Source organism: Talpa occidentalis, unplaced genomic scaffold (assembly GCF_014898055.3).
Source record: "Talpa occidentalis isolate TD23 unplaced genomic scaffold, MPIMG_talOcc4v2.1 talOcc4.3, whole genome shotgun sequence".
Taxonomy (NCBI): domain Eukaryota; kingdom Metazoa; phylum Chordata; class Mammalia; order Eulipotyphla; family Talpidae; genus Talpa; species Talpa occidentalis.
The window spans coordinates 150,404,109-150,416,031 of record NW_023603184.1 but is presented as its reverse complement, the minus strand read 5'-3'; the positions used below and the strand labels follow the sequence as shown (position 1 = coordinate 150,416,031).

The window sequence follows — 11,923 nt, the reverse complement described above, 5'->3', positions numbered from 1 at the left end:
ACTCACTGCGGATCTCCATGGAGTGCTGGGGGGCTCTGCTCGCGCTCCCCCGCAGGGCCAGGCCCAGGAGCAGCAGGCACAGCAGCCAGGCCGCGGGCACCTTCATCCCTCTGGCTCCTGGCTCCAGGGAGGGTGTGGCCAGGGCGTGTAGAGCGAGTGGGGTGTCCCTGCCAGAGGGAGCCAGGCCTGTGAGCACCTGCGCGTGCAGGGCTGTGAGAGGGTGTCGGTGCACACGAGTGTGTGTGTGTCCACGGCCACGTCCCGCTGTGCCTGCGTCTGCCCGGCCGGGACCTGGCACCGAGCAGCCACGCGTCAGCCAGTCCCTGTCCCCACATCCTCCCAGAGCCCCGCCCTGCACCCCATCTCCAACAAAGGGCCCGTGTCTGCCCGATGGGCTCAGTCACATTTTGAGGGGACCTTAGCGGCCAGGGGCCATGGTGTCGGGGGACGGTCCATCCGTGTCGGAAGCAGGGGGTGTGGAGGCTCCTGGCGGCGGGGGTGCGCCACACTCAGGGAGGGCAGAGGGGCCAGGCTGTGGGCAGCTGCCCCGGGAGCCCAGGGTTGCGCAGAGGTGGAGGGTGATGGGGCTTCGGGGTGCTGAGACTGGACCAGACTCGGGTGGGGCCTGAGGGGGCTCCGGGGGCCCTGCCGAGGAAGACATCCGGCCGCCCCACGCCCCAGGTCCCCTCTGGGTCCAAGAGAGGAGCCTGCAATAGGTCACACGGCAGGACGAGCCTGCTATGGGGGGGGGGACCGAGGACAACGGGCACCCAGAATCCACCTGCCCCTGTGGTGTGGGGTTGCCCCTTGCTGCAGCCTCGGTAGGGGAGCCCCCCCTTGGCACTCGGAGATTGATGTTTCACAGAAGGTGCTCTTCGTCTGAGCCACTTAAAATGCCCCCCTCCTGTTAAGAGACCTGTTGGGGTGTCACACCGGGGGACCCCAGACTCAGAGGGGGCGAGACACCACCCTGACAGCAGAGTGAAGACGGCGTGGCCCGTGGCGCCTGTGCTCCTCGCCCTGGGCCAGCGGCAGTGGGGGCTCAGCCGGCCCGGCCCCCGCACGCGCTTTCCTGGCGCTGGGGTCTCACTGTCCCGGGGTCCCTGCCGCATTCCCAGAGGCGTCACATGGCACCCTTGCTTTTCGTCTTCTCCGCGGACAGCACTTGAGCCCCGGGCAGGGTGGGCCGGGGTGGCCCTCAGACCCCCAAAGCCCGGGGGGCGCCCTGCCCACCTTGCTCAGGGCTGGCCCTGGCTGCTGGAGCAGAAGTATCCCGGGAGAACCCCAACCCGCCCGTGGGGGTGCACAGAGATGGGCCCCAGCGCCTGTGCTACTCACCGTGTCTGAGGCCGGTCCTGAGGGTGGCGGTGACCCTGGGGAGCCAGCTCCTCCTTTTATAGACCAAGGAGGAAGCAGCCCACCCCCCAGGGTCCCCCGCCCCCCCATATCCGCTCGCCTCCAAGGCGCATTAGGACACCATCTTCCCCCTGCGTTTTTTTGACTATCGCCAGCGGCAGCGTGTGTCTCTCCCGGGCTGTGTAATCTCATTTGGGCCAAGTGGTTTTAAAACACATTACCTCCCTGTCTCCCTCGCCGAGGGCAGGCGGCAGAGCCGCGGCCGCGGTCCCCACACCGCCGTCCCCTGGGCGGGCCCCATCCCTGGGCACCTGGGCCGACGGAAGCTGAGGACCAGCCCCGAGCCAGTGGGCATCCCCGCAGGGATGTGTGCGTGTGTGCACACACGTGGACACCACCTGCGCACGTGTGTGCGTCCATGTAGCACACGTGTGTGCACTTGCATGTGGGGTGGCGCGCCCCCCCTCCCCCGGCACACGGCTCCGTGGCGGGGTGGGGAGGCCGCGTCAGAGGACAGCTGTGGGAGGCCGCGTCACTCCACCCCGCCCCAACCCGGCGTGGCGCAGAGGCCTCCGTTGGCGGGGAGGAGAACCCTGGTCCCCCTCCTCCCCACTGCCTTTTTGCCCCCCACCCCCGCCTCTGGTGGCGCCCACAGGGGACCCAGCGTCATGAGGGGCATGGTGGAGGCTGGTTGTGGCTCTTGCCACCCGCCTGCTGGTTCCCGGCGCAGGTCTGGCCCGGGGATGCGCAGCTGCACCCGCCTCTGTGTTCTTGGGGGAGTGGCTCCCCGGGGCTGGTGGGATCGCGGCCCCGGGGTCCCCCCACACCTCCCTGGGGCCCCGGTCTCAGGCAGGGAGAGCCAGGCTCGGCTCCGGCCCAGCACGTTCGCCCAGGCCGCGGCGTGGGCTGGGAGGTGCGCGCCGCACCGAACTTGCACCTGCACAGCAAGGTCCCCTCCCCGGAACTGGGGGTCTTGGGGACAGAAACCCTGCGGGTACCTGTGCTCGCTCGTGACGCTCTTCACTGCTGCCCCCGCCCCCCGATGTCACCCACAGGCGACTTAAAGCCAAAGGACACGGAACAAAGCGGGGTTATGTCCCCAGGGATTTCCGGCCACAGAAACCCCTCAGACGTCTGTGTCGACCCCAGGCGCGTCTCGCTGAGCCAGCACCACACTCGCTCACCTGCCCCCGCTCCGGGCAGCGAGGCCGGCAGCGGGGGCTAAAGGCCACCCCGTCCGGGCACGAGGGGCCCGCGTCCGCCCTGGGGAATGTCAGGACTCCCTTCCCTTCCCCTGACTCATGGCGCTCACGCTGGCCCCTGAGGGCCCATGAAGACAGCAGCCGGCGGTCCACGCGGGCACTTTTAATCGGCTCAGCACTGACATGGGGGCGTCACGTTGATCAGCTTCCCGCCTAGAGGGGCTTCACGGGCCCGGCTTTTCCTCACACCCCGGCACATCTGAAGCTCCTCCCCCGCCAGCCGGGCTGACGTCTGAAAAGCCGTGTCGCACGCGGTGCCGCCGCGAGTCAGGCCCTGGGCGGTCTTCAGGGGAGGGCACCGCGGCCTCTGCGGCCGTCAGGAGGGTCGGGCCCGCGTGGCGTTCGTGTGGAGAAAGGCTCCAAGGCCCTCGGGCGCCACTTCCCGTGAGCAAGAACACACAACAGGGGAAACGCGAGGCTGGCCAGGGTCACGCTGGGAAGTGGCTTCTCGCGGGGGGTGCCGCCTGGTGCTCAGGGCCCAGCGCCCTGCAGGTGGGCTCGGGTTGGATCCGAGGACGACACAAGCTGCTCCCGTTACTACGTTCAAGGCAGCTCTGGGGGGCGCAGTGGGCTTCCCTGAACGCAGGACTGGCACCCACACCCCCAGAGGAGGCTGAAGCCTGCCTGTCGGAGGTGAGGGGACGTGGGGTTGGTAGATGTCGCCACGGCCGGCTCTCCGTCCCCAGACTTGGCCCGGTGGGCGGCAGCGCCAGGCTGGACCCTGCCGGCCCAGGCACCGCCGCCACCTTGCCCGGCAGGTCCTCTGCCCCGCGCCTGGGCACCCGTCAGGCGTCGCCCGCTACGGAGTGCACCACCCTGGCCCCGGTGAGCACGGGCGCCCGCGGGGCACGTGGGGCCTCCCTCCCTCCTGCTTCGGCTGGCTGAGGCCGCCAGGTGCTTCACCTCCCCAGCCCCACACAGACACACTCACGCCCCAGCCCGCACCCTGGTCCAGGGCACGGGAAGGCTTAAGGGAGCCGCTCTTCCCACCCGGCTCCTGAGTGTCTCAAGAGAGCCAGAGGCGAAAGGGGTGAAAGGTTATGAGCTGAAAACAGGCTTGTGTGTGGGGTCACAGCTGTCCTGACCGCTGCTGCACACGGTGCCCTCAGGCAGGCGGGGCCTCGGCGGCGGACAGAGAAGGGAGAGGGCGGCTGGGGCCTGACGCTGCGCATGGGATTCCGTGATGGGCGGATGGTGCTTCTTGTTCATCCGTGGGGCCGTGCACGGTGGGGAGTGCAGGGTGGTGGTGGGAAGGCTGGGCTGCTCTGTCACGCTGTCCTGGCCCAGGGAGCCCCCTTTTAGGGCTGGTGGGTCATCACAGGTTTCTGTGGAGCACAGCACATGCCACAGGTGAGGGCACACAGGTGGGCGTGCAAAGATACACACGCACAGGTGGGTGTGCACACAGAGACACGTGCACACACAGATACAGGTGCACAGGTGGGCGTGCAGACACATAGGCACTCACGCAGGAGCATACAAGCACACAGGCATGCACACGGGCACTTAGGTTCAGGTGTGCACACACTGGACACAGGCACCTGCCAGGCCCACGTGCAGGTGCACAGACCAGGAGCACATAGATTCACACACGTGCCTGATGGCTGACCAGAAGACATCGGCCAAGGCTGTTGGGACTTTTACTCAACCCTTCTCTGCCTCTATTTCCCCAGGAACGCATCTGGGTGGCACCAGGCTCATCTTGGGGGGTGTAAGCATCAGAAGTATTTGGCAATTTAAGACCTGGGACACGGGGCCTGTGTTCTGACTTGAAAGCACTGTATTTTCCAAGCCCTGCTGGTGAGGTCTTCGCGCGGCCCTGATCCTCTGCCTGGACACCTGCCTCTTTCTGGGCTGAGGTGGGGCCGGCACTTCCTGTTGCACCCACAAACCCTGGTTTGTGGGGGCCTGATGATGGCTGTCGGGGACATGAGTGCCCACCCCACCTGCAAACACACAGCCACGTGGTCATCATGGGAGACACTCAGAAATCCTTAAAAATTGAAGCCATGAGAGAATAAAGAGGGGGCCGTCTCCTCGGAAGGGCCAGCTCTTGTGTGCTTGTCAGAACCCTGCTGGGGAGGCGGGGCCAGCTGCTGGGGAGGCGGGGCCAGCTGCAGGGGAGGCAGGTGTGCAGCACTGTGGGATTAAGGGCTTTGGACCCTGCTGGTGACCACTGGGCACTGAGTCTTCGTGGGCATGACCTTGGCCTGTGGGCCCAGAGGTCAGCTGCTGTGCCTACTTTTGCTGGGATCACTTCTCTAGTTGTTTTATTGCAACTCTCCTGCGACGCAGCGCCGACATGACCGCACACCGACAGGCCACAGAGGTGGAAGCCGTGCAGGCACGGGAGGAGCATTACCGCGAAGCTCTGGCTGCTGGTCCCCCTCTTCCCGCTGGGGCTCCTCTGGGTCAGCGAGCCACGGTACAGCGACTGGCGGGGGAACGCGTCCCCACTGGTGCCTTGGGGAACACAGAGGTGGCGGGCGCTTTACTGCAGGCTTACCCCGAGTGAGTGTCTTCACTTCTTAAACAATTTAAAAAGTGGAGCCAAACATACTCCCTTTGGAGAAGTTTTCACAGAAATATTTCTAGCAAAGCCATCGCAGGCAGCCAGCGTGCCCGTCCGTCCACCCCTCTCCAATGCGGGGAGCAGGCCTGAAATCCTGCCTCCCATGGCCCCAGAAACGCTCACACGGGCCAAACAGAAGCTGTCACTGCACCAGGGTCTGGGGAACACCCTGCCTTTCCCGTGATTGTGGACATGACAATGGGCTCGAGGGGTCCCGGAATGACCTCAGAACGGAGGTGTCCTCGCCTGTGGGGGTGCGGCCGGGCGCTCTCAAGCGCTAGCCACGTACGCGTGCTCACGGCCACAGGTGCAGACTCCAGGTGGGCAGGCAGCACCTTCCTCACCTGGCGGGTCTGGGGTGGCCCTGCCCGACACATGCACCTGCGCCCCAGGCATGTGCAGGAGCTTGTCTCTTCCCATGGCCACCCTTAGTGGCATCGAGTTGGTAGCTTGAAACCAACCACGTGAAAGTATTCACACCCGGAAGCCGGCAATCAGATTCCTCTCTCTCCTGCTGTGCGAGAGCCACCTTCCCTGCCCACGCTCCCCGGGGCAGCGACGCCCAAATGGGGCGGGTATGCTCTGCCAGGCATCCCCACTTCAGGGCACCGCTAGGGGATGGCGGCCAGGGGTCACTGCTGCTGAGCAGGAAGGATGGGTGCCCTCTCCACCTTGACCCTGAAGGACGCCCGCCTGACCCGCAGGCCAGGGAGAGCACCCCCCCCGAAGCTGGTCTTGGGGTGAAGCCAAGTCCACTCTGCCCTCCGACCATCAGGCCGCACAACAGCTGTTCCATTCAACGTATTTAACTTCCCTCAAGGCTGGTTCTCCACAGATGCTGCTCAAGGACAAGCTCTCTGCAGACTCCAGGCGGGTGCTCAGACGCCGCCGTGCGCAGGTGCAGAATCTCCATAGGCAGAGCTGATTCACGACCAATCAAGCAGGCCTGGTCAGGCCACTCAAGTCCCTGCCTCCACTTCCATGAACCAATCTTGGCCCTGGCTGGGGAGACAGATCTGGCCCTCCTCCTGCCTCCTGACTTTGCAGTAATGCTCTGTCTTTTCTCCACAGCTGGGGTGCCGCAGTACTGTGCCCCACACGCTGGGCCGCGGACCCTTGCTCGGGAACAAGAGCGTGAAGGGTGAGACGCTGCAGCTGTGCTGTTCAGCCCCCAGGGTGCCCGTGAGCCTTGGGGGGCCTGGTGGTAGATACTCTGGCCTATATAGAACGTGACAGGCCCCTGGACTGGACAAGAGCCATCACGAAAGGGCTCAGGGAAAAGCCCCAGTTCTCCTGCAGTGGACGTGAACCTCCACTTGGAGTGTGGCTGTGAGACTTGCTGGAGAACCCCGCAAGCGTCAGCCTGTGGGACTCCAGCAGCCTCTGCGAGCCCCTCAGCAGGTGGGCTCTCTGCAAAGGTGCCCCTTTGATTGATGGAGTCCCTCAGTCAGGAGGTCATCTCAGCTCTTGGGCTCCCACTCTGCCCCAGAGTAACCCACAGGTGTGCTGGGAGGCCTGGGGGATAATGTGGGAGCAGGCCTGGGGGTGGGGTGACACATGTGACCGCGGGTCAGGCAGGGCAGACGCAGGAGGAGCAGGACTTGCCGCTCTGGCCCCAGGAGGAGGTGGGGAACCTGCCTCCTACCTGCCTGGCAGCACTTCCAGGGCAGTGGCGGGTGGGAGAGTGAGCGAGGGGCGTCCAGAGCAAAGGTCGGCGGCGCGTGCTGGAGGGCGCCCAGACACTGCCCGCTGGAGAGGGGTGTCTTCCCAAACACAGCCAGACACACCCGCAGTGGGAGGGGCAGAGGCAGTGCCAGGGTTAGCAGCAAAGGTCAGTGGCGGCGCTGTGAGGGCCCCTCGCTCTGCAGGCTCCTGGGCGCCCACGATGGCCCTGAGCAGGGGGAGCCTCGGCGGCGGTGGAGCCGGAATGTGGAGTGGCGAGGGCTAAGCTCAGACATGGGGGTGTCAGGAGACCCTGAGATGGAGGGAGGGCCTGAGAGAGCTCCACGTGGGGACAGGGCCCTGAACTGGCGAAGGGGCCGCAGCTGAGCGACGGCGGACACACGAGACCGGACAGCCCGGCCTCGCCTCTGCCCGCCCGGGACTAGCCGCTGTCTTGGCCACCACTGGGCCGCAGCAGGCAGGGCTGTGCCGTGCTGTGTGGGGAGGCCGGGGCCACCGTCCGGGGAGGATTCACATTGCAAAGCATGGGGCACTGCACACGCAAGGCAGCAGGTTCCAGTCGCCCCACACGCCTGCTCCTGGAGGGGTCGCGAGCTGGAGCGGCGCTGGAGGGTCCTCTGGGGTCGGGGCACAAGGTGCTGTGCCCCTCAAATGACGCAGAGACACAGAGGCCAGGCCAGCCGCTCTCACGCCCAAGTTCGCCTCCCGGCCTGGGGGCAGTAATGCTCACCTGGACTCTTGGGGGCGCTGCTGAACGTCCTCTTCAGAAGGTAGGGTGCAGGCGGCACCTAGGAGGAGAAGGCGGCTCTGGGCTCCCTCAGCTGTTAGCCCACTGGCCTCTTGCTGCTCCCCCAGATTCTAGCTAGTTAGGTCGAGTATATTGTCCTCGGGAAATATTTGACTTTGTCACAAAAATACGCGTTATCAATAAATTAAGCCCCAAGTGCCAGAACATAAGGGAGATGCCTAGATTTTGGGGAGCCCCCAGCGTCGGGTGGCATGGGGAGGAGCACGGGTCAGGCCCGCAGCCCGGGCTCCACCCCGCCCGGCCCTGACCACCTGCGTGGACACGCCACAGCTCCTCCTCTGCAGGGGCCCGGAGCCCCTCTCCTGGGCTGGGGAGGCGGAATGTGCCGGACTCAGCCAGCAGCCCCTTGGTCACCCGCTTTCCTCTTGTTTCCCGGTAATCTCCTCTCCGCAGCATGGTCACTGCTTCTGTTTTGCCTCTTCAGAGGAGACGAGAGCAAACCTGCAGAGTCCCCTGGTGTGGCCCCTGGGGTATTGCCGGGCTCGGCCGTGGCTGTCCCTGGGGGCCGGCGGACAGGCCAAGTCAGGGCCGGCCTGGGCCGAGACCCCTCTGCCAGGGCTGTTGGGGGCTTGAGCCTCTCTTTGCTTGTCAGCAGGACGGCGTGGACATCCAGGCCTGCCCACCAGGTTTTCTCAGCACCCGGCGGAAGGATGGAGAAGAAATGCCATTTTAAGTGTGAAGAGCTGCCGCTGCTACGACTCGGGGGGGGGGGGGGCGAGATGCTGTGACAGCTGCAGGGGCGTGGGGCAGTGGGCGTGGCGTGGGGCAGTGGGCGTGGCACGGGCAGTGGGCGTGGCGTGGGGCAGTGGGGGTGGTGTGGGGCAGTGGGGGTGCTGTGGGGCAGAGGGCCTTGGACAGTGGGCGTGGCTGTGGCAGTGGGCCTGGCTGTGGGAGTAGGCATGGGGCTGTGGGCAGGGCATGGAACTCACCCTCTCCTGGTGGGCAGCCCCCTCCAGGCAGGCCACCCACCCAGCAGCTCTATCCTCCCACTGCTCTGTGGTGCCACCACCTTCCCAACAGGCCCATGGGGTTCCTCTGCACCCCTCCCCTGAGGCCCTGTTCCCTTCCTGAGCACCCGAGATCCCAGGGCCCTTGCTGGCCAGCTGGCACCTGTGCCACCTACATGGAGGCTTGTGCCCAGGCCTGTGGAGCAGCTGACCTGCACAGGGCAACCCGGAAGCCTGCATGGATGATGGTGGGGCAGGCAGGGAGGCCCCGCTGCCTGGCCTGAGCTGGAGGCTCCAGGCCCACAAGCACTGTCTCCCGCGCCTCCCACCCCAGCCTGACCCTTGTGCGGGGAGCGCCGGTGTCACCCGACAGTCACTCCCAGAGACGACCTCTGCACCCCCAGAGAAGGAGCTGGAGAGGAGAGGGCGTGCAGTCGGCATGTGTCAGCCTTGATTGGGGACCGTCGCGTGTCCAGAGGGGCAGCCGCTCTGCTCTGTGCGTGTCCAGAGCTGGGTGGGTGGCGCCTACCTGGGCCTCGTGTGTAACATCTGCACTGGGGTCCTTCGGGCTCTGGCCGAGTTTTCCAACAAGTCGGGGGAGAAATATCTGGAGGACAAGGGAGAAGCCTGCCCGTCACCACCACCCCGTGAGCGCCCCGGCCTGGTGAGGCCCAGCCCCAGCAGTGGCCACTCCCTGCCTGGTCAGCGGGGCTGGCGCTGGGCCTCCCCACCCCCACCCGCACTCAGGTCGGACAGCGTGCAGCCGATGCCGAAGCTGAGCGGAATCCCCCGGGCAGGTCTGCTTGATGGAAGATGCTTCGTGGCTGATCCGCAGTTCAGGCCTAGCGGGCGTCCGGGGCAGCCCCAGCTGCAGCCTAAGCTCTGCGGTTTCCTCACCAGGACTCCGACGCGCCCCGGCCTGACTCAGACACGCACATCCTCCCGCCACCCCTGCCAGCTGTGCCCCGCGTCAGCCCATGGCTGCTGCACCCAGGCGGCCTCGTCGGCCTTTGCACCGTGCGTGGGTGCACGAGGCTGTTTCCATATCTCAGGCGCCTTTTGCAGCAAGGAACCCGTCACAAGGAGACCCAGGCAGCCCTTCACGGGCAGGCGGCCATTCTGGGCTCCCGGGTCAGTTCTGGCAGGACTCACACAAGCCCCACTCACCGGCAGGTTGGACTTCCTCCGGGGCCTGCTCGAGGGCCTCACCGTGAGCCCCGCAGCACGCAGGGCGGCAATCCTGGACTCGATATCCGAAACCTGCAGTAACCGGAGACAGGTGCCCGCTGGGTGCTGGGGGCGCAGGCCCACGCAGGTGGCCTCTCCGTGCCTCAGGGCAGAAAGCGCTGCCTGACTCACCAGTGTGATTATGCTTCCTGCTAAGATTGGGGCCCCAACCAGATGCACTTCCTGGCCCCCCCGCTTTTCATCGCCTTCCCTGGCTGTTGGAGGGGCCTGTCCCCAAGCAGGCACAGCTCACACCAGCAGGTGTGGCTCCCTGTGGTCTGAGGGGCAGGCCCCTCTGCGCAGTGGGCTCGGGTGAGAGCAGGGCAGGGCATCCCCCAGCTGTCCTAGGGAGGCCGGTGTTCTCCTCTGGCCTGGGACACGGCCCACGGCCGACACGGTCTTCCCCAATGCGGGTCATACTCAGGGTCAGAGGACCCTCGGGAAGCTGGTCCTGAGTGCCAGGAGGTGCCACTGGCCGAGCCTGCTCCCCAAGCCCCTTCTCCTGTCCCGAAAGCCCAGCCTGCTGCCACCAGGTAATCGGGAAAGGGCAGGGCTTGGGGCCCCAGCTCCCCAGGGTCACTGGCTACCTCGCTCTCCACCTGCTGGACCTCGGAGGCGGTCATGGCCACTCTGCCCTCCAGCTCGCACAGCTGCTCGTCCGTGGTCCTGCCGGGCTGCACGGGGTCCTGGGGGCTCTGGGGGGTCTTCCCCTGCCCGCAAGGTTGGCCTGCAGCTGCACTTCCCTGGGGAGGAAGGGCGCGTGTGGGGACAGACGGCAGGTGCCCCGACTGGGGCCCGGCCTCATGAGGCTTGCTTCTCCCCACTCCTGGAGCGGCCCCAGCGCCCGCGGGGTTGGCTGTGCACCCTGGGCTGGCCGGTGGCTGGTTACAGCGTGGACCCCGGCTCTGCCTCTGTGTCCTGTCGAGGCTGCGTGCATGGCTCACCTCGGGGGGGTCCTCCGCGGGGGTGCTCCTGTCCGGCCGCGCCTCTTCCTCTTGGCCCTCCTCCTCCTCGGATGTGGGCCCCTGGTCACTGACGTGGCTGGTCAGCTCCTCCAGCTTCCTCCTCAGGGTCACCTCCTCTATGTCGGCGTCTGTGGGCTCACTGCCGACCGGATGCTGGAATGAACAGGCCGGGGTCGGTCACCTGTCACACGTGCTGGGGGCGGGGAGAGGCTGTCCCTGGGGTCCTCTCCGTCCTCTGTGTCAGCTGGCCGGGAGCACCCAGTCCTGGCCCCGTAGGGCAGGCTGCGCCTGGTGGTCCCGCGGCACCCCGGCTCCTGAAGATGAACCACTTTTGAACAGGCGTGGAGGAGCTTTCCCTGGTGGAGCTTCTCACAAGAGAGGCCAACTCTGGCCTCTGTCCCTCCGCTGGGCCCCCGTGCCATGGCCTGGGGCTTTAGCGTCACCCAGAGACAAGCCCCAGGCTCACAGCCCCCACGGCTGACTTCCGGCCCGCTGGGCCGATGGGGTGCTGGTGACTCGGTCCTGCCCTCTCCTGGTGTTCAGACTCAGGCGGAGGGGCCCCGGCCCCACCAGCAGGTACGTCGCCCAGGACTCGGGCGTCCTGAGCTTGGTCCCAAGACACTCGTGCCCACCGCCCAGGCTCTTCACCCCTCCCAGCCCTGTCTCGTCCCGTCACATCTGCCCCAAAGGAGACACGCCCTGCCGGCCCGAAGTGCAAAGTGGGACAGGCAGCAGGGCCCTATATGGGCGGGCGACGGCCCATGGGGAGTGGTGGGCACCACCCACTCCCTGGACGTGGCTGCTGGGCTCCAGCGCGGGGTCTTCCTGCAGGCTGGCTGCTGCCTTGGCCTCCTGAGCCCCGGGCCCGGTGTCCCTGCCTGCCAGGGCCTTGGCCACTGGGCTCCTGGGGCCAGGCAGCAGGCAGCACAGGCCCTGGCAGCCCACAGTGGCCGGAGGGTGCAGCCCCCACCCCCCACGCCCTGGGGAGCACCAGATCCTGACGCAGCGACGGCCCCACAGTGGCAGGACCCGCAGGTGACCGAAAGTGTGGCACACTCAGAAGGAGCAGAGCCGGTGCCGGCGGGGGCAGGCCGAGGACAGCA

At 66.5% G+C, this 11,923-nt stretch overlaps 1 protein-coding gene across 1 annotated transcript in view; it reads right to left on the bottom strand.

The window, feature by feature from the left end:
• Positions 1–418: 418 nt before the first annotated feature.
• Positions 419–11,923, bottom strand: part of MLPH (melanophilin) — a 30,666-nt gene continuing 19,161 nt past the window's right edge. The window contains exons 10-17 of the mRNA XM_054699469.1: positions 10,800–10,973; positions 10,443–10,598; positions 9,796–9,888; positions 9,158–9,235; positions 7,604–7,661; positions 4,695–5,081; positions 3,704–3,943; positions 419–486 (exon numbers count right to left, since the gene is read on the bottom strand). Of these exons, the coding sequence (XP_054555444.1) occupies positions 419–486; positions 3,704–3,943; positions 4,695–5,081; positions 7,604–7,661; positions 9,158–9,235; positions 9,796–9,888; positions 10,443–10,598; positions 10,800–10,973 (1,254 nt within the window). The remainder of the gene's footprint in view (positions 487–3,703; positions 3,944–4,694; positions 5,082–7,603; positions 7,662–9,157; positions 9,236–9,795; positions 9,889–10,442; positions 10,599–10,799; positions 10,974–11,923) is intronic.